Here is a 20777-nt window from a genome sequence, read left to right as displayed (position 1 = left end):
ACGGCCGTGTTCCTTGTATGTTGTAAAAGACTGCCTGCAAATCCCCTATCAGCTCGGTAGACCTTGACATCGATAGCCAACTCTCAATATACCCCATGGATATCCAATCGGCGTATGTGATACCTGTGCTTTCTCCCGAGATGCAACTAGAAAAGTGGACCTTCAAATTCTGCTAGGGGAGCAGTTTGTTTCAAAAAATGGGTGCCCGAAACACCCCTAATTTGGCGCCACATGTATCTGGCATTCTCCGTGATGAGTGGTGTACGTATGTCGCGTCTGGAATGCTGGTATCACAAGATCCAGATGGCAATTTCATAAAGCAGCAAGGCTGCCGTCTATCCTGCGTGTAAAACTGCATCTACTTCTATTGTCATGCCATGAGCCAAGGCTCTTGCATCCAGCATATACATACCCATCTCTAGTTTCCTAGACAAGGACCCAGCCCACCATGGATATACGACAATCAAGCCCCAAACCAGAGCCGCAGACCAGCTGTCACATCACGCTCACGGACTCCATCTCGCAAGAGAACAAACAAGATGCCCCAAGTACTACCGGACCGATGTTACGACTCTCATTATGGGTTGCGTGTGCAGCATGGATTTCAAATTTCGACAATGGTTACGCCGGGACAGTGCTAATTATGCCTTCTTACAATAAAGCATTCGGCAGCTGCGACCAAATCCTGGACCCGAATACCTATCAAAGTATCGAGCATTGTTCGTTGACGCCACTGAAACAATCCCTCATCAGTTTAAGCTACCTGTTCGTTGGAATTGGGGGCGGGGTTGCGGGTCTGAGTGGCCAGTACATCGGACGCAGGGGGTCAGTCCAGATTGGATGCGCATTGGCCATCATCGGTGCAGCTGGAATGCTTGGCACCAGTGGAAGTTTTTTGAAATACATGGTGTGTCGATCGATCAGTGCTGTAGGCATTGGGCAGCTGATTGCGGCCAGTGTCACGTACGGCTCCGAGTGCATCATCGCCAGTCAGCGGGGCCTATCGCTGGGATTCTACAACGTTGGCCTTGCCATGGGAAATGTCGCATCAGCCGCAGTCTGTGCAGGATCTGCCCGGCTCGAATCAACGAATGATTGGCAGTGGAAAACGCCTATCCTTTGCCAGATCCCGTTGGGGATTCTTCTTGGTGCGGGGATCTTAATGCTTCCTGAGTCGCCGCGCTGGCTCATGGGACATGGGCGAGAAGAGGAGGCGCGGAAATCATTCAGCATGCTGTACTGCCAGAGTCCCTATTCGCCAGACATCACCGCGCAGATTGACGATATCCGAGCACATCTTGCAAAAGAGCGCGCAGGTGCCAAATCTGTTTCCTGGTTTGATATTTACCGCAGGAAGCACATCGTTCGCACATTGGCATCTGCATTGATTATGATTGGTCTTGCCATTACGGGCATCCAATTTGTGCAGCCATACGCTGCCTTGTTTCTCAAAGGAGTCGGTGTCAAAGACCCGTATCTGATCAACCTTATAATCGGATTGTGCATTCTTGGAGGATCATTCCTCGGTCCGTTCATTGTGGAATACGGAGGAAGGAGAGTTGCCATTCTGTATGGCTATATTGTCATGGGTCTTTGCATGCTCATTCTTTCCTCTGTTAGCTCGTCCTTGGGAATGGATGAAACAGCACAAATAGTGACGGTAGTCCTGCTGTGTCTATGGGCTTTTGTTTTTGGAGGGACCATCGCTCCGAGTGCCAGCTTGGCTGCAGTAGAGATGCACAGCGTCTCACTTCGCACATTTGGACATGCCAACACAACACTATTCTTTGGGATATTCTCATTTGCTGCAATCTTCTGGACCCCATACATGTTAAGCTCGGATTATGGAAATATGGGCGCCAATGTGGGCTATTTCTATGCCGGGGTCACCGCTGCCATTGCGGTTCTGATATTCTTCCTTGTTCCCGAGACTGCTGGGCTCACGCTGGAACAGATTGATGAAGTTTTCAACTCAGGCACCAAAGCATGGAAAACATCAAGGGCTAAGAATAAAGCCATTGCTTTAACCGGGCGAAACTTGGCGAGCAGAAGAAATGAAGCCTAATGCATGAATCGGAATCATGATTCAGACCTACTAAATGCCATATACCCATACTGTGTACCTTTTCTATTGTACATAATTCAGCACAATTACTGCAGCAGTTGACCTTAAGAAATTTCGAAATCGTGACACATCTACCGGATACGTCAGTTCAATGTACAAAAATTCCATTTACTACAATGCATCTGCACAGACGTGGGTAATCAAGAGTAGACCTAGGATAAGTTCCGCATAACTTTATATGACAATCAGCTTTTTCTGACAATTTCCCTCACTAGCAAAAGCGAGGGCACTATTGAAAAGACGTCACAAGGCTAGGAACTCGCCTGACGATATAAAAAGCTTCGGTTAGCCTGCCTCCAGGGGCTTTTGTCGCCTATTAAAGCCTGCGTCATAATAACTCATGTATTCCAAGATCCTACTCATTCAAACTCAGGCATATTGGGGCGGCAAATTTGGTATTCAACATAACAGACCCCTAAACACTCTACACCTTCACAGCCACGTGACTGCCAGGCCCTAAGGCAGGCTCAACCTTTTGTAACAGTTACTATATGAACATGACAAACAAAGATTATTTTGATGCTAGTATATAATGCACCCCATTGAATAAGAATTTGACCGTTCCTGCCAGATTCTTGACGGAGCCCAGTACCCCAGTTCCCGGCCAAAAGCTGGCATCGTTGGTGTCGTATGGTATGACGACTCTCAGTCACAGTGAGAATAATGAATCCTTAATGCGCATAGAGAATCTCGTAGTATTAGAATCACAGAGCCCCCAATGCGGAAGGCGCCTTTTGTTGTTCGGCGACATAATCTTACCAGGTAACCACGAGAGTCCGTGAAGCTTCATAACCCGCGACATAAGCAATACATTATTTCCGGTTGATTCTATTCATACTTGTCGATTTGAATGCTCCTTCCGCGTTTACAATAGGATTTTACAATATAAGTATCCCCCTTCCTCATCTTCTTTCTCTTTCTTCTTCAATCATCTGCTCACTTGCCAACAACATCCAACAGCCAGCTGTGAGAAAGAAGCGATATCCAACATTCATTGGTAAGTCTTCTTCTAGCAAGATATGCACGGCTCATTAATAATTGATTCATCTGATATAAGTCAGACCTCCAATTCAATCCAACAGATCCATCTCCAAGGCTGCTTCTTTGGCAAACATGATGCCTTTCAATCCCAACCTCCCTGGCGCTGGCAGACATGCTGCCGAATCTTCAAGCTCTTCTACTTCGAAACAAATACTGCCACCAGTCACTCAGGCTACTAGCCTGCCAAAAGAATCCCCCGCGACCCTTCTAGATATTGCAAAGCTCACTCCCCAATCCAGCACCACAATTTGGTGCACTGAGGTCCTCCACGTCTTGCGTCCCTTCAAGCTTGAGTCTATTGTGAGCTCCGAGCTCCCCAAGCCCCTCCCAGCAGACATCAACTACCCTAAATGGAAGTACTGGACTCACATTGTTGCTGCTTGGCTATTCCGCCAGGTAGATGACTCGGTTAAACTTCGAGTGAAACAACACTCAAACGAGATTGTCTACGCTGATGATATTTTCAGAAATATCAAAGAAGTGAGCTTGTACAATCACGCTGCATATGTTGCCAGGGAGTGGCAGAAATGGGAGGATCTGAACCGGGGCGACTATTCTACAGCGGCTAGCTTCATCCTTGCCTACCAGAACCAGTTCAATCGTTTGAAGGCAGAAAATCATGAGCCCGCCTGTGATTTCGCCCTAGCTAGACTTTTCGCAGCACTGGAGGGAGAGATCATGCCCGTCCCATTCATTCGGGAGGAAGTGAGAGACTTGGGAAGACCTGCCGACTACCAGCTTTTCACATATTACTGCAGGGTCTTGATCAATGAATCTCGCAACCCCGTTCCTGGAGACGCCCCGCCAAGCAGCTCTGGAGCTTCGAGCGGCCGAAGATTGGTCACTGATATCTCGTACCGCGGCTGGAGGGCTAGTACCAAGGGCAAAGGCGCAAGATGGGATTAGCTGGCTAGTATGTTTGCTGGGAATCTCCGCTGAATGAGCGATTGACAGGAGCATGTGAATTGCAGGAGTTTGTGCATCTCGCTGCGTCTTTCGAACCTTAGGAAAAGGAAAACGAAAAAAATATTAGCCAAACGTGGAAATGCTGAGTTTCGCGTCACTTCGAATTTACTTCTCCGAGACTGTAGCTCGTAGCCATCATAAAGAATCCATCCCAACTTGGGCTTCTAGAGCACAAAAGCAAACGCCAGGCCATCCATTGGGAATATTCCTCGCACAGGTTGGATGGAAATTTTCGGATTGATATGACGTTCATTTTATATTCACGTCGAACCTCCCTAAATTACAGTACATAAACCAGTGTTTGCCCACAGCAATTGTCCCAAAAGATGAGAGTGGTGCTCAGGAGCCAAACAAGAATGCTCGTTCTGGATACTAAGAAACACCCAATGACATGGAGAATATTCCGACGGATACAGGTTGCCTCAAACGACGAAACAGCCGGAGTGTTATGATGAGAGAATCAGAGCAAAAACTCGCACGATAAGTCTTTCTCTACACGGATACATACCAAGGTAGGTAGAGTACATATTGCGAGTGTTTACATGTATTCATAAGTGACTCCATGTATCTAGGAAGAACATACAATTTGTTTATGACACCATGGAGCATAAGATCTGAACTAGCATTAGATTTCCCGAATTATGTATCGCTGAGCCATTTTGAGAGATTATGCCAGTGCGGCTCTATCTCGCCTGATTTCTATTTCTACTGCACAACGTTGTCGGTAACACAGCGGTATACCAGTCTATACAGGATCATGGGGGTATTGATGACAACTTTGCCCAAGTAGATGAGCATTAGCAGGGACAATAGCAATAACGAAGACCCTGGCAACTGTGGCAATGGGGATAATGTGCACGGAAAGCAATGAACACCTTGTCGATGTAGGGATGCTAGCAACACTGGCGGGATCGCCAACAGGGAAGACCCTGTTGGCACTGGATCCGCTGACACGAACACGTCTGCTGATCACTTTGAGGCTGACGACCGGCTGACGGACATGCTCGTGCTGACCTGGCCAGAAATCTTCATCTTAAATACTGGCTATAGATCCTCTATTCTTCACCAACAAGCGCCCAAGAACAAGAAGATGATCGAGATACACCGGACCAAGCCATCGAAGCCAACGATGATGGTAGTACTAGTCAAACCGGAGACGGAGACGAAGACGAAGGCGAGAAGACCTGAGGTCAGAGCGACCAAGCCTGAGACCAAGACGGCGAGACCTGAGATCAAGACGAAGAGCTCTGACACAAAGACGACGAAACTCGAGACGAAGACGACGAAGGTCATGACGAAGACGACAAGATTCCAGACCACCACGAAATCCGACACCAAGGCGAAGGAGTCCGAAGTCAGATTCAAGGGACCGGAGACGAAACGCAAGAAGCCTGCTATCATGGCAAAAAGGCCCGAGTCGATTCTGAAGAATCCGAGGGCGAGGATCAAGCAGCCTACGGACAGAAGGGCTAAACCGGCGACAAAGGACAACCCTGAGACGACGATAATAATCAAGGTTGAGACGAAGACCAATGCTAAGACCCAGCCGAGGGTCTAGCGGACGATATCGACATAGCCAATGAATGGGGGGATCTGAGGTGGATCTCGAAGACCATAATGACTACGAACAACTGAATGCTCGTGATAGGATGGAGCTTTCCTATTCGAAGTCAAAGGGGTTCGTCTGTTCGGTCGTTAAAACATTGGTCTGATTTAGAGTGTTTCTATGTTTTACCTACATTGCACAAATCCGTCATTCTCTTTCAATACATCGATCGAGTCAGCGTTTTCCATGGAAAGCCAGTAGACGATGCTGTATCTTAAGAGAAGCCTAAATGTAGCTCATAATAGATGCATCAATCCCAATATGTGAATCACTTGGCATTTACTAGAGATATTCACAATGAAGCCTCATTGGGCAAAGAAAAAAAGAGCAAACAGGGACACTCCACAGAAATCTCAAGGAGAACCACGAACACGCTGAATGAGAGGCTTTTCGAAGATGGAGTGCTAACCATGCACCAAGAAAGAAATAAGCGACACGCTCAGATAAACAAGAAGAGAAAAGAAGTGCAAGGAGATCGAAGCCAGTAGAGAGAAGATAGTTGGCGCTCATGTACAGAAACGAAAAAAAATACCCATGTATCGAAAGACATGAAGGTGGGATAATGATTGTGGGGAGGGACGAATATCAACAGCCAGAGAATAGCTCTGCTTGTGCCCGTGGCTCCAGGATAACGCCCCAACAAATGGTTGACAGTTAAGACAAGTATACAGACAAAGAAATAGATTTAGTGTAGTGTGGGTGTTCGGAGACAAAGTTCAGGGATTCTCTCCAGGAAGAAAGGGATGGGTAGGAAAAGAAAATTGGGAGAGAATAAAGGAAGAGCTTGCTTGATACTATGTGCAGGGAGGAACAGCCATCGATGCTCATCACAATTCAGTTTTGGCTGCGTCCTCAGTTGCCCATTGGGCTTTGCGTTTGCCCATCATCTCTTCGAGAACCTCGAGACGTTCGCGTGTGGTACGGATGGCATGGTCCATCTCACGATTTGAGACCTTCTCTTCCCGGAGCCGTGCAGCGAGCTCACGCTCGTCTGCGGCACTAGCTCGAAACGACCTGTGACTTGGATGTAGCTCGGGTGATCGGTAAACATTTGGAAAGACCATGCCGTCCATACCGACTCGATCCTCCAGCCAGTTCCAGAGCTCGGTTTCCTCCCGTCGCCACATTTCCTCGTAAGCAGCTAGCCTCTGAGGCAAACCGTGTCCGGGGCAGCCAAATTCATGGGCATGCATCGACGGAGATGACGAGGAACGGAAGAATGCGAGGTAGAATAAGATGCAAATAACCAAGATGGCGAAGTTGCCACTCCAAAGAGGAGTGAGCATGCTGGTGAAGGGTTCCAGGAAGGGGCGGGCCGGTTCAAATAGTCCCCATGATTCTCCTTTTGACGTGTTGGCTTCTACAGCAACCTTCAATGAGGCAGCTGCAGTTGATTCCCGCGCTACGGCATCGCCCTTCTTGCGCTTGCCTTTGCCTCGTCCGGCGCCATTAGCACGCCCACGCGGGACAACTCCAACCTGAAGGGCCTTGACAAGATCATTACCAAAGGTCGTTTGCCCATCAATCGCGCCCTTCTCAATGGGACCCTTCAGCCAACTCTTGCCCGACCATTCAATTGTACAGGTCATCAGGAAGCGCGTCTGGTTACCAGCAGCCCATGTGAAAAGATATTTTGTCTTGGTCGCGAAAACATTACCACTGGGAACATCAGGTGTTTGGGTGCTCAGCGTAACAAGGACGGCCTTTTCAAGATCCAAAATGTCCATGGTCTCGGTACTGATACATTTGGTCTGCTTGGGGCCAATGGGCGCATTGAGAGGCTTGATATATGAGTACTTCCTGGTTGGACTTTCAGTTGTCAAGCCTTTCGCTGTTCCCTCGAATTGTAGCTCGCCGCATTTCTGGCTATCGACAAGGAACTTTGTCATGAAATCGCCAGACTCTGGACCAAAAACCAAAGAGTAGACCTTGCCAAGTGGTGCCGGGATGGTTTCATCTTTGATGAGTCTTTCGTACTGTCCGTTGGCGTCGGTGTATTCGGTAGGCCCATGCGTAGCCGGGCCAGGGAAGTCGGAAGGTGCATCCTTGGAAGCACCCTTGTCGCCGTTCTTTTTGTCACTATCGGCAGCTGTGCCGGCTGCAGGTGCGGCTGCATTTGCAGATAAATTTGAAGCCTTGCGGTTTAATCCTCCGCGTACTGGCAACGAGGTGACACTGGCATTAGCACTGCCACCAGCCTCAAAGAAGCTATCGGCGTCCTCTTCCTCGTCCTCATCGTATATCTCATCTTCATCGGAGACGTCGCTCTCGCATTCACTCTCGTCCTCCCCAATCTTCTCTGTCTTATCACCCGTACCATCGGTCACACGTGTTCCATTCACAGAGCTTTTGATGGTGGGGTGATTGATTTTCCAGATATTGACCATTAGATCATATGTGGACTCACGACTGAGCAAACTTCGGAAAGTATGACGCGCGTGGAGCGTCTGAATAGCAATAGCATTGGGGAACACCACGGCAGTGCTTTCCTTTTCAATGGCAACGACTTCATCGAAGCTAATCACTAGCGTAGTGACCCAGCCCAAAATATTACTGGAGAAACAGATATGCCCTTCAGAGATATAGATGCGGCCGGCAAGGATGATCTCACGTTGCAAGGCACAGCTATAATCCTCAATAAGATAATCATCCTCCGGTACACTCCGGAACAACTGGTGGAAGTCCCTGTTGCGCTTTTTACTTGCAACCGCAAAGCCAGTCAATCGAGGAATACTAGAGTTGACGCCAGGGACACCCAGTCCAACGGCATTCACGCCAATCGCTCCAACTGTCGAGGTTGTGGCCCCAGAGGAACCCCGATGGCGCCGAGCAAGTCTGCTACGCACACTGCCAGTCCGCCGAGGGCCCCCGCTCAGGTCACCATCAAGGACACTGCCGCTTGGGGGAGTCTGATCACCAAGGATTGGGCCGTCCTTTGGAAGAGAGGTGGTAGACTGGATCTCCAGGGCGTCCTCTGCAGGAGTGCCTACCATTGAAACCTCCGAGGGTCTTTCATAAGCTACTTGAACAGCACGTGCTGCTCGTTGGTCTTCAAGTTTGGCAGCCTCCTCATCTCGTCGGTAAACAGCGGCGTTCTTACGCTTGTCAGCGGGAACTCCCGGCTTCGTAATTACCACACCGTCAGCAGTCGTGACTGACTCGCCGGGTCGAGCATCAATATCTAGATGGCTGAAACTCAGATCTCCTGCTCCAAGGGTCTCCAGAGCAGATGGCCTCCCTTCTGCAATCTTGCTGCCACTATCTGATGTTCTTTCGCCTTCCTCTGTAGACTCGTTAATGGATTTATCTACCTCAGCAGTAATGTTATGGGAATTTTGACGATTCCTTTGTTGTGCGTTGAGACTGTTGCTGAAAGAAGTGGCCGCGTTCTGCGCAACCGAAAACACGGAGGAGAAAAAGCCAGTTTGCTGGTTCGAAGTCGGATTCTTTGCCCCTGAAGCTTTTTCGTCGAGTGGTGTCAGTGCGGAGACTGAGTTGGACAATTTGCTTGGCCCATGAGCTGCAGAGGCGGACCGCACTCGGCGGTGTGAGATCATGTTTCCCGAGGGGCTCACGGTGGTGACTCCAGGGGATACAGAATTTTTAGATTGTATAGACTCGGGTGAGTCGGTTACCTTATCGGACAATATCTGCGCACTAAGCGGGCGGTACTCGGTTGGAGTGGGTGGTGTGACGGTTGTTGCCGGCGCAGGAATAGCGGTATGAGGTGGGGTGTTCGGCATGGGGCTAGCTTCAAGCGAACGAGGCTTGTTCTCTGTGAGATCGGTACGAATGGGCGCAGGCAAAGGAGAGATATTCTCGAAACTCGTTTGAGCCCGCTTCAATGAAATACTGCCTCGTCGATTGCCTCCAAACAGATTCCGCCCGCTCTTGTTGCTCCCGGACTTGACTGATGCGGTCTCGACATCATCATTGGCGGCTTTTTTGTCTGCTGTAAATGCACCTTTGAGGCGTCTTCCGGGGGATGGACTGCGTTTCTTCCCATTCGAGTCCGTTGGTACGTCCAATGTCATACTCGATATCGTTGGGCGTCTGGGCATTCTATCGTGGTTCGATTCCAATCCAGCGGCGCTTGAGCCGCTGACAACTGACTCGGTATCCGCATGAGAGCCATCCAGTTCTGATGCATCTACCGATGTGGTCTTGATCAATGGTGAGGACGAGGTATAAAATCCAGTATGAGAGTTATGTGACGTGAGAGGTGGAGTCCTAAACCAAACCAAAGCGAGTTAGTAAACTAAAGCCAAGAAAACCAGCAACTCAATTGCTCAACTAACCCATCCAGCTCAGAATCATCGGTCAACAAATTAACACCTTCACTCTCCAGTGGCGGAAAACTATCACCAATAGACGACGTGCCCACGGAGGTTCCATCCCGAGACTCGTTGGACCGGCTTTTATGTAGGTCGTTTTCCAGAATAACACTCGGCACTGGAGGTTCATTGGCTTGCTGTTGATTCTTTTTATTCTGCTTCCGCCTCCGACGCGCCTCGAGTAGCTTTGAGAATCCACTGGGACCAGCCCTGTTGGGATCCGCCATATCTCCGCCCTGGGTTTTTGGCCTCTCGAGCATGGGGTCTGGAGATGACCGACCATTGCTCTCCATCGCACTTGATTCGGCCGAGATTGTCCAGGAGCGGCGTGACCTGTTCTCGCCTTTCAAGCTCGAAGACGAAGAGTCGGCCATGATCGAAGGAGCGTAGAGGGAACGGCTGGAAATGGTGCGGGCAGACCGGTGGAAACTCAGCTCGGGAGGTTTCCGGGCATGCGGCGTATGTACGAAGGTTTGCTCTCTCGATGTGTCTTAGTTGAGAGTAGAAACCGAGAGTAAGAAAGGTGTACGGAGTACGTCTACCGATGGACCCCATCCCCTGGAGCTCCGCAAACTTAGTCACCCGCCAAGTAGACCTCAATCTGGAGACTGCGTTACATCCACGGTCGTTTTTCTTTTTTATTTGCTTCAGTTCTCATTACTTGTTCAAATCTTTTGTCTATTCTCTTTTTTTTTTGCCCATTCTATTATTCCTGCTGAATCATGGTGGTCGAGTCGAATGGCAGTGTAGCTATATAAAGCAGCATCTAGTGCTTTAGCTCCTCGTCTCCACTGTCTAGAATGTGGATGTGACGCCTGTCAGGTCTCGCTGCTTCCGGTCTCTTCAATTACGTTTATGTTCTAGTTCTTTCAGTGACTAGACCACTTGACCCCGAGAGAATAGCCTCTTTATAGTTGTCACCTCCTGTGACTGTCAAAGGACCCATCTTAAGCGGGCGCATAACGTCACTTCTCCAACATTCCCCCGGATAGCATCCCACAAAGGAATGCACCTGGTTTTACCCTTTGGCGCATCGTGATTGAATCTCTTGAATCTCGCCATGGAGGTTGCTCCTTTGGCCCTGGTAGATCTTCAGTCTCTCACTACCGGTCCAATCCAGCTAATCTGACCACGTTACTACCAGGCCCACACCCATGCACGCAACGCAGTCCTCGAGACTCGCAAGGCCAATCCCGTTGCTGCCAGTGAGGAACACGATCTAGCTGCTGGCGAATTTGCAACAGCGTCACAGAGCAGCTCTGACCCTGAGGTAAGTACCGAGATATTGGCATATTGGATTGTTTCATCCCCGCCCCGCTCTACGCTAACGCGTCATAGGCCTTACGGACACTACGGTTGCTCGAAACTCACCACAAGAAGCTCGCCGAAATCCTCAGATTCCAGCATGAACACCCAGCCAGTACTCTTGCTGAAACAGCATCCGCTACTCATTCCTCGCCTATAGCGACCCAGCAGACCGCAGGAGAATTTGGGGGCGCAAAAGGCTCTGCTACGATCCTGGATGCATACAATTTACCTCCACGGTTGGGAGGAAATGCTCGCTTGTCGAGTCGGGACACGTCTTCTATCGCCAGTAATCTTGCTTCCGCACGAGGAATCCCATCTCATCCCCGCCGTGGGTCCCCGGCGTCGCCAACGCTTACTTCACAATATGCTGCAGCAAAGATGACCGACACGCCACAGAGGGTGGGGACTAGCGAAGCGAGGCTTCGCGAAGGCTCAGCCAGAAATAGATCCCATCTTGTTTCTGCATCTAGACAGCCATGGTCTCCCCCGATACCCAGTTCCACTGAGGTGACTGCCCAGCAAACTGCACCTCCCAGCGCAGCGGGATCCGGAACCTCCAAAGATACACCCGCTATCACCGACGAAGCATTCAATCGCTTCTATTCAGCTTTTGGGGGTTTAGTCTCCAAAGTGTCGGGACCTTTGGCATTCGCAGGTATCCATGTGGGATCGACAGATCCAACCCGAGCAGAACAGAGCCGCAAGTCGTCAGCTGAGGTGAAACTAGACCGTGATCATGCTACTCTAGACCGGTCTATGATCGCCGGAGAGCCAGACGTGAACCGCATTTTCTCTCGAGCTGCATTGCGATCGGTTCGCGACGGTTCTAACGCCAGTCCTGGGAACCCGGCAGAGTCATTCTATGTAGTCCCAACTACGGGTGGGACGATGTCGTACGCAGGGATCCTCACACGGGCTGAAAAGCAGGCGCGCCGGAATAGCCTGGAGGACGGCGATGATGACTTTGTGGATGCGCGAGAGACTCCTTCATCTCCCGAAATGCGCCATAGTGCCAATGGTTCACGCATATGGGCGGGACGTCGGGGAGCATCAGATACGCTTGCCTCCCCGCAGATGCAAAAGACAATGGAAGAAATGCAGATGGAAAATGATACTTTGAGGGGTCTGACTGATTCGCTCGCAACTCGATTGCATATGTGGGAGGTGAGCGCACAATCGTCGTCAATGGCTTTGCAGCAATCAATCAGGATGATGCATCGCCAAACCGCTGGTACTCCTGATGACTTCCAACCCCCAACAGCAATCACTTCTCCTGTCGCTACTCTGACCGCCCCGCCGGCCGCTGAGAATGATGCGCGAATCAAAGAACTAGAGGAGCAAATTCGGCGTAGTGAGCAGAGACTTGAAACTGCTTCTCACGAGAACGAAAAGCTCAAGAATGTTCTGGGACGGTATCGCGACCGCTGGGAGAAATTGAAAGAAGGAGCCAAAACTCGGAGAGCGGAAGCTCGCTCTGGAGAGAATCAAAGCAATCAACCATCTAGTGCCATAACCAAGCAGCCCGAGGTCTCAGGATCCCCAGACCCAAGTCAAAGCCCCTCTCACGGTCAGCCAGGATCTCAGATTGCAAGTGATAATGGGGCATGACTGGGCAACTTTCATTCTCAGCAGTCAGAAACTGGACTTTGATGCGCATCAACTTGATTTTTCTGAACTTGAGAGGTATTCCAACGACATTATGCAGTATTTTTAGCCTTCATATGAAGTCTATTGTCAATTAATTCTCTCTGGTTACTCGAATAGTATTCATCTTAACTACCAACTACACATCTACATGTACGTAGATAAAGATGCCGACAGAGCGGACTCCAGGGCCCGAGATATATCCGATGCAAGAAAGCGGTGATATAGCCATGTCCATTTGGGTACTATGGGTATTCGCCGAGGATCAACCATTCAAAGATATTCTGCTAGTAAAGATGAACAGTGATTTAGGTCTTCCACTACTAGCTTTCTGTCTACACATGTACATAGCTTACCAGTATGTCCGGGATTCACTCGCGAATGACGCAAGCGAAACGAAGTTAAGATGTAATACTGACATTCCTCTCACCTTTGCGAGATTCTAACCAAGTAGATCACATATAAGTAGTACTACATTCCGTTTCGTCCTTTCGTTTCTTTCACATTTTAGGTATGAGCCACGATGGTATTGTACAAAGCCCATGGAAATACAGCAGTTCTCGATGCCAATTCTAACTTCACCATCACCCATCCAGTATGGGGTTCGCATATAAGATCGAAAGTTACCAGCGACGCCCAAGGCTGGGTAAATATCCCAATCATAATTCAATCGGAAACTGGTCGAAAACTCAAACTCACCAAAGTCGAGGTCTCGTATGCTACAGGGTGGAAAACCATCTTTGATGCCATCAAAGTATATATGGGACAACAGGAGATACTGAATAAAAGCGATTTTGGCTTCTCCAACGACAAGGAGACTACGGTGGATTTTGAAGTCCCAAATTCTCCGCAGATTGATCGAGGAATTGCAATCTCCGTGCTCATCACTATACCTGCTGGTCCAGATGAACATGGCCGCTGGGCCACGATTTCTTCTGTCGGAGCCCATCTCTGCGCTGTCTGACGGATGAACATTCTCTACTACTTGAGAAATGGCTCTACTCGATGTATGGAATATAAGGTTTTTGGTTCTTTGCTTTTGATGCTTCCGCGGCTCTGGTTTTGTAAAGAGCTTATCACAGCGGTACTATGAGAGCAGCATAATATCAAAAGCGACAGGCCACGACAGGCCTTGCTAGGTAAGGCTCATGGGCCACGTTTGAGGAAGTTTGGAACATTCATCTATACAATAGCTGTACCCTGCATATCGCTTTAGCGAAAGATTGGGCGAAATGAATCGAAATTATATACTGCAGAAGCATCTAGATTGACCCTATCATCTTCGATAGAGACCTTGGAAGTCCCGATGTTGCATGTCCTAGAGCACTACTGATATGACACGGTTTATATTTAATAAGTAATATAACACACATAACAAATTGAATATCTCCAATCATTCATCTTCAATACAAACTTTAGGATGATCACCGAACAGTGAAAGTAGTATTACCCCGAATATCTTCAGAGCTGCTACCCACCAGAACAGTGAACTGACCAGGCTCAACAACATACTTCATGCGGGTGTTCCAAACGCCAATCTCCTTGACCTTGATAGGAATCTGGACAGTCTTGGTTTTTCCAGCAGGAATAACAACCTTGTTGAAGCCCTTGAGCTGACGATTGGGAACAACCACGGAAGCAATGTCATCCTGGATGTAGACCTGCACAACCTCGGTACCCTCACGGGTAGCATGAGTGTTGGTCACATCGACGCTCACAGTAACAGTCTGCTCAGATGCAGAGATAGTGCTCTTGTCGACCTTGACAGCTCCATACTTGAAGTTCGAGTAACTCTTGCCGTAACCGAAGGGATACCACGGGCTGGGATCACCGAGAACGTACTGGTGACCGTAGACAAGAGTACCATTGTCGTACTTCTTGCCACTGTCGCCGATGGAGCGTCCGGAGTTGAGATAATCGTAGAAGATGGGGAGATCGCCCACGTAGCGAGGGAAGCTGACGGACAGCTTGCCGGAGGGGTTGTAGTCACCAAACAGAACGTCAGCAAGGGCGTTACCACCTTGCTCGGAGGGGTAGAACTGCTGAACGAGAGCGGCGGTCGAGTTGGAGATCCAAGTGTCGGTAACGGGCTTGCCGCTGGACAGGACGACAATTGTTGGCACTCCAGTGTCGGCAATAGCCTTGATCAGAGGTCCTTGGGCACCGACAAGAGACAGATCGTCAACATCAACGTGCTCGCCGGTTCTTTTTGATTGTTAGTACTTGTGGTTCTTTGATTTCATTTGGACAAATCGCGGTTTACTCACGTTGCGTTCAGTCCGGTCCAGAGCTCGCCCTGATCACGCGACCAGGTTCCAACAACAACGACAGCGACGTCGGACTTCTTTGCAGCCTCAATTGCCTCATCAAAACCTGACTGATCAGTGCTCCAGCGCTCACATCCTTGGGCATAGTGGACCTGAGCCTTGTCGCCGACTGCAGCCTTGATTCCCTCGAGGGGAGTGACACCACGGTATTGACTCCTGTAGACAACATAATCACCGTACTGTGGGCCTTGTTAATATGCGTACTGGCAGTGAGAGAAGAAGAAGAGACTTACGTTCATGAGGCCCCCAGCCATAGGTCCGATGACAGCAATATCACCGGACTTCTTCAGAGGCAGAACATCATCGTGGTTCTCCAGCAGAACGATGGACTCCTTATCCAGATCGCGTGCAATCTTCACAGCCTCGGGGCTGTTGATGAGCTTGTGCCATTGGTCCTCAGGTGCAGCAGGGTACGGGTTCTCGAAGAGACCCATCTCAAACTTAGCACGGAGGAGTCTGGAGACAGCAGTGTCCACGACCGAGATATCAAGCTTGCCAGCCTTGACAAGCTCGGGAATCTTCTCGAAGTTGCTATCCAGTGTCAGTATCTCTATTTGAAGCTTGGAAAATGCAAGTGAAACTTACAATGAACCGCCACCCATCTCAACATCGGTTCCGGCATTCAGCAGCTGCGTGGTAACTGCTTCCTTGTCGATAGGGTCGCTCTCGCACAGCTTGAAGTAGGCGCAGATTCGGTCACTACCACCTGCATCTGTCATGACAAAGTAGTCATATCCCCACTCTTCCCTTAGGATCTCAGTGAGAGTGTGGTAATCGGAGACTGCGGGAATGCCGTCGTAGCTGGATCCAATGTTAGAAAACCAGTATTAATATCATCTTAACTGAGCTGGACTCACGAGTTGTACGCAGCCATAATGGACCAGGCACCGCCATCGATGATAGCGCGGTGGAAGGGGGGCAGCCACCTGCGCAACGGTCAGTGATTCGGTCAACTCCGTAAAGCCCGGGCCTACATACGTTGTGCGTAGCTCTCGCTCGCCACCGTGAACCGGGCCAGTGTTGAGTCCCTGCTCGGGAGCGCTGAAGCCTGTAAAGTGCTTGACCATGGACGAGACTTTCTTGCTCTGGACTCCCTTGACGTAGCGGTAACCAATCTCGCCAGTGAGGTAGGGGTCTTCGGAGAAGCTTTCCTCGACCTGTTGGATACGCTGTTAGCTCTTTTGTGTTTTAATGTTTTTGCATATAGACATAACTCACCCGACCAAATCGAAGCTCGCGGGCAAGATCAACAACAGGCGCGAAGAGCTGGTTGACACCCAAAGTTTTGGCCTCTTGTCCGATGATTTCTGCCATCTTTTCGATGAGCTGCATGAATGTGTTAGTGTCGGAGTATAGTGTTTGTAACAACCCAAATATGGTAAATACCTACATCCATATTCCAGGAGCATCCATACGCAATGGGCGAGTTGAAAATTGTAGCATTGCCAATCAAGAATCCGTGGATACCTAGAAAATAAACATTAGCTTGGGATTCACCATAGAGGAATATTGAACCCCTAGAATACATACCCTCAGTCTGAACAATTGCTGGAATTCCCAGAGTAGTGTTGTGAACGAGGTAGTCCTGGGCCCTCTTGATGTTGTCCGAGATCCAGTCCCAAGCAACAGGATATCCAACTACACGAAATTAGTACGTATTGCCTTGATGACCGGTGAGGACAGAGGGGCTCATACCATAGAACATGCCTGCCTTCAGCTCCATGTTGGTCACCAGGCCAGTGTAGTTGAACTCGCCCGAGGTCTGATTCATCCAATTGGTAACATCACCTATACAAGAACACATTAGTAAACAACGCTTAAACAACGCCTAGGATTGCCATAGAAACATACCTTGGATCAATTGAGACATCTTATCCTCAATAGTCATCCGTTTCAGCAAGTCCTTCACTCGCTTGTCCACGGGGGCATGAGCATCCTTGTAGAGGGGAATAGGGCTCGGCTTTCCCAGAGCCAGGGCAGCAAAGAGCTGCACCAGCAGCAGCCCATTGGAAAGTAGATTGGCCACCATTTCGAAAAGACAACCAACTCTTTTCCAACGGAGAAGAATCGATGTGTCAACAGACTAGCGTGAGACTGGAACGAAGAAAAATAAAAATCCGGGGAAGCATGTTGCATATAAGTTTATCGAGAGCTGCAATTAAGCCCCCTGCATTGTGTGGGGACAGGCAACTCAGCTCGAGGATAATTGCGTTGCATGACAGGAGTCGCTTGGCCCCGCTAGCAATGGGAGATTGAAAAAGGCAGGTAGCTGTACACGCCATACGGGGTAGTTGATCGGAAACGAGGCCGTCATTAGCACTAGAAGAGACCAGGCCGGCCTTAGTGGCTGCATTAGGCCCCTGCTTGGCGTCGTCTGAGCCAAGCTAGCACCTTCGTGAGACGGAGTAACGCCCCCGCCTCCACACTGGGGTTGAGGGGAAGAGGATACCGGCTGTCCGGCTAAAATGAATGACAAAGTGGAGGTTATCAAGAGGTTGGCGTAGCTGACCGCATCTTCTGGCTGGTGGGACGTATTCTGAGCTTCTCCGCCTATTAGGGCTACGTGTTTGACCCAGCAGGCTGGTGAGATTCTCGTCATGCCAGACTTCCAAGGGCTGGGGTTGAAGGATCTTGCGTGGAAAGGATCGAAATGGATAAACTGCGCTGATTAGAGCCTAAATGTGAAATTGGTGGCTTAAAACGTTGAATCTCCCCACTGTTTTAGTGAAGTATACAGCCTGAAAAGGACCTGAATGAGAAGATACTTTATTAAATGCCTAAGATAATGCCCATAGAATGCAATGCCAATACAAGACAAGAATGTACAGCCAATAGAAATGTCCCGGAGGGAAAAACGCCTCAAGAAAGTTCGAAGAAAAGGTTGGAAGTATGTAGAGTGCAAGTGACACAGCCACTGTAATGTACTGCCCTTATGTATGAGGGCTGAGGGGTCTCGGGATGATTACCCCCGAGTTTCAGTCTCAGTGTCAACATCACCGCCTGAGTTGCTGCCTGGCTCGGTTTGCCTTTCATTGTCTGGTGTCGGTGTTCCAGTGGCAGCAACACTGTCGGCAGTTTTCGTGTTCTGGGCTTTGCGGAGAGCACCTCCTAGCCACGCAAGCCCACCATTCCACGAGTCACTCAAACTGCGAAGACGGTGCACATTTTCGTTAACAAGTTGCGTTGGATTGCTATCTATTTCTGTCGCGAGAGCGGACGTCGAGCGACCAGCTTCTGTGGGTCTGCCACCTAGGTTGGTGGCGGATTGGAGTCGAGCGGTTGCGAGTGAAAGCGATGTGTCGCCATTTTCTTCAACAAGAGATGGGTCTGCGAAAGAGCCGTCAAGTGGACGTCGACGTCCCAATCTTCTCCTAGTGCGGTCCTTGAGAGGACTGATATCGCCACGGCGGATAGACTCGGCAACTACCGCAGAGAAGCCACCGGAGAGTGCAGGAACAAGAGGCCCAGGGGAGAAACGATGTGAGATAGAGTTGCGCAAAGCACGCCGCGACGGTGTCTCGAGAGGAGCATCATTGCGACCGGACCGATTGGCTTGATTTAAAAGCGCTGGGGTCGAAGCGCGTCGCGATGTTTCTGCGTTGCTGTCGGCCACTGGCGTTTCTTCAAGTCCAGGCGCAGGCGGGAAACGTAGGAGGACTGTGGAGGCGTGAGCGGCATTGTTTTCTTCTCCGGGTGGAGTAACAGGACGGATCTCAGGCTCGGTGATCGTGTGTTGATCATGAATGTCTGCCCATGGATTGGACATTCGGGATGGAGGTCGCAATGGAGAAGTATAGTCAAACGATGGAGCAGAAAGAGGGAATTCGTCGGTTAGAGATCCACGAGGTGAAGAGGGCGCGGCAGAAAGGATCCCTCTGAGAGTAGGCTGATCATCATCAACTCCTTCAATGCCTTGACTCAATAAAGAGCCCCTTGGTGACTGTGGATCATCATCTTGTGCTTCTGCAGAAATGTGTGATGGCTTAGGCAATTGATGGCCAGGCGGAGACAGATCAAGTCTGTCATGATATCTTTCGCCATTGAGTAAGCCAATAGAGCCCTCCTCATCTCCAGAGGAAAACGACGACTCATTGTCAGCCCGAACTCTTCCACTTGTGATAAAGTAAACACCAAGGAAAGTCAAAAGACATCCGCCAACAAATTTTGTCGCGCGCCCAGCTGTTATCGATTCGAAATCACGGTAAAGGACCGCACTTCCGACAATAACGGCGATAGTGAAGAGAACAAACTGCGTTGGAATCACTTGTGTTGAATCGAAGCGTTGCAGCGCACGATTGATGTAACGGATTTGCATCAACGCACTGAATACAAGAACGAAGACGAGAAGGTAGGTGATGGGAAATGTGATGACGTGCCACAATGTGCCAGATAGGAGTGAAGAGACACCCTTTGTAGAAAGTGCTGTGTATCCACCTGTTTATACTAGTAAGCGAATAGATACAAGGAAGAACAGTACTGGTGACTTGGATATATTAGATGAATCCTTACCAAATAATGCAACGAGCCCGACATCAATAAGAATTGATCTTGAGCCGTACTGGTGACTTGCCCACATGAGCCCGACGATCAAGGATGTGGTCAAACCGAGATAAACCTCGAATTCCCAGCGTGTGATATTCTCCCAAATCTCATGAGGCCCAATTTGTTCCTCGGACGATTTAGCACTGAGAACCACAACGACAGCACCAGCGATAGAGACAAGCACGCCCCAAAGATCCCGCTTGCGGAATTGCTCTTTCAGCAAGCATGGCGCAATGATGCAATTGGATATCAAGGCCACAACTCCCAATGGTGAGACAATTGACGCCGGCGCAAAACCGTAGGCCATGAAATTGCCCATTTCTCCCACGACCATGAGCACAATTCCAACCCACCAGTAAGGAGACTTAAGGTAGGATTTACGGTGTCCATCAGATCCGTCTTTGCTTCCTGCGCTAGGGTCCCGCGAGCTTGAACCGCTGTTCCGTCCCACGGTGTTCTCGCCGTCATCGTCGTGATAAGGTTCAAATTCATCCTCGGAGTCTTGGTATTGATCCCGGGATCTTCCTCTCAGACCAATATGTGTTCCATTTTGTCCATTTTGAACTTTGCCCTGCTCCCATTCTCTTGCTATCCGAATATGCGCGTAGCGTTGGATATTGAGGGCCAATGAAATGAGAACATTCCCGCACAAAGCCGTAATAATGCCAATCAGCGATGACCATTCATGCTCGGTCCCTTCATCACTCCCATCATTATTGTGCAGAGTTTCAAAGCCGTAAGTCGATGGCGCGACAAGCTGGCGGAATGTGTTTGATCCTGACGGAGGGACGATCGAAGAGAGCAGAGGAGGCAGCAGATTTGCTACCAGCGACGCCTGTAAAGATGCCATTTGATCGTCTTAAATGAGAGAATCTCAATCCTCA

General features: G+C 49.6%; 8 protein-coding genes across 8 annotated transcripts; 5 read left to right on the top strand and 3 right to left on the bottom strand.

Moving 5' to 3' along the window:
- Positions 1-448: 448 nt before the first annotated feature.
- On the top strand, positions 449-2065 carry N7457_001257 (uncharacterized protein; the record flags this gene model as incomplete). Its single annotated transcript, XM_057172303.1, has 1 exon — positions 449-2065. One exon carries the CDS (start codon positions 449-451, stop codon positions 2063-2065), a length of 1617 nt encoding a protein of 538 aa, XP_057036206.1.
- Positions 2066-3238: 1173 nt separating this feature from the next.
- N7457_001256 (uncharacterized protein) lies at positions 3239-4072 on the top strand (the record flags this gene model as incomplete). Its single annotated transcript, XM_057172302.1, has 1 exon — positions 3239-4072. One exon carries the CDS (start codon positions 3239-3241, stop codon positions 4070-4072), a length of 834 nt encoding a protein of 277 aa, XP_057036205.1.
- Positions 4073-5261: 1189 nt separating this feature from the next.
- Positions 5262-5690, top strand: N7457_001255 (uncharacterized protein; the record flags this gene model as incomplete). The annotated part of the gene is made up of 1 exon (XM_057172301.1): positions 5262-5690. One exon carries the CDS (start codon positions 5262-5264, stop codon positions 5688-5690), a length of 429 nt encoding a protein of 142 aa, XP_057036204.1.
- An 875-nt stretch (positions 5691-6565) lies between these two features.
- N7457_001254 (GRAM and VASt domain-containing protein) lies at positions 6566-10446 on the bottom strand (the record flags this gene model as incomplete). The annotated part of the gene is made up of 2 exons (XM_057172300.1): positions 6566-9968; positions 10037-10446. 2 exons carry the CDS (start codon positions 10444-10446, stop codon positions 6566-6568), a joined length of 3813 nt encoding a protein of 1270 aa, XP_057036203.1.
- Positions 10447-11132: 686 nt separating this feature from the next.
- On the top strand, positions 11133-12988 carry N7457_001253 (uncharacterized protein; the record flags this gene model as incomplete). Its single annotated transcript, XM_057172299.1, has 3 exons — positions 11133-11156; positions 11217-11342; positions 11411-12988. 3 exons carry the CDS (start codon positions 11133-11135, stop codon positions 12986-12988), a joined length of 1728 nt encoding a protein of 575 aa, XP_057036202.1.
- Positions 12989-13547: 559 nt separating this feature from the next.
- N7457_001252 (uncharacterized protein) lies at positions 13548-13988 on the top strand (the record flags this gene model as incomplete). Its single annotated transcript, XM_057172298.1, has 1 exon — positions 13548-13988. The coding sequence occupies one exon, from the start codon at positions 13548-13550 to the stop codon at positions 13986-13988; it is 441 nt and encodes a 146-aa protein (XP_057036201.1).
- Positions 13989-14448: 460 nt separating this feature from the next.
- Positions 14449-17380, bottom strand: N7457_001251 (uncharacterized protein; the record flags this gene model as incomplete). Its single annotated transcript, XM_057172297.1, has 11 exons — positions 14449-15229; positions 15292-15530; positions 15585-15882; positions 15937-16152; positions 16209-16277; positions 16330-16508; positions 16570-16677; positions 16742-16818; positions 16882-16989; positions 17047-17139; positions 17203-17380. 11 exons carry the CDS (start codon positions 17378-17380, stop codon positions 14449-14451), a joined length of 2346 nt encoding a protein of 781 aa, XP_057036200.1.
- A 933-nt stretch (positions 17381-18313) lies between these two features.
- On the bottom strand, positions 18314-20743 carry N7457_001250 (DUF803 domain membrane protein; the record flags this gene model as incomplete). The annotated part of the gene is made up of 2 exons (XM_057172296.1): positions 18314-19785; positions 19861-20743. 2 exons carry the CDS (start codon positions 20741-20743, stop codon positions 18314-18316), a joined length of 2355 nt encoding a protein of 784 aa, XP_057036199.1.
- Positions 20744-20777: the final 34 nt, after the last annotated feature.

Source organism: Penicillium paradoxum (assembly GCF_028828445.1).
Source record: "Penicillium paradoxum strain IBT 22861 chromosome Unknown utg000002l_segment0_segment0, whole genome shotgun sequence".
Classification (NCBI taxonomy): Eukaryota; Fungi; Ascomycota; class Eurotiomycetes; order Eurotiales; family Aspergillaceae; genus Penicillium; species Penicillium paradoxum.
This window is presented reverse-complemented; position numbering and strand designations above follow the sequence as displayed.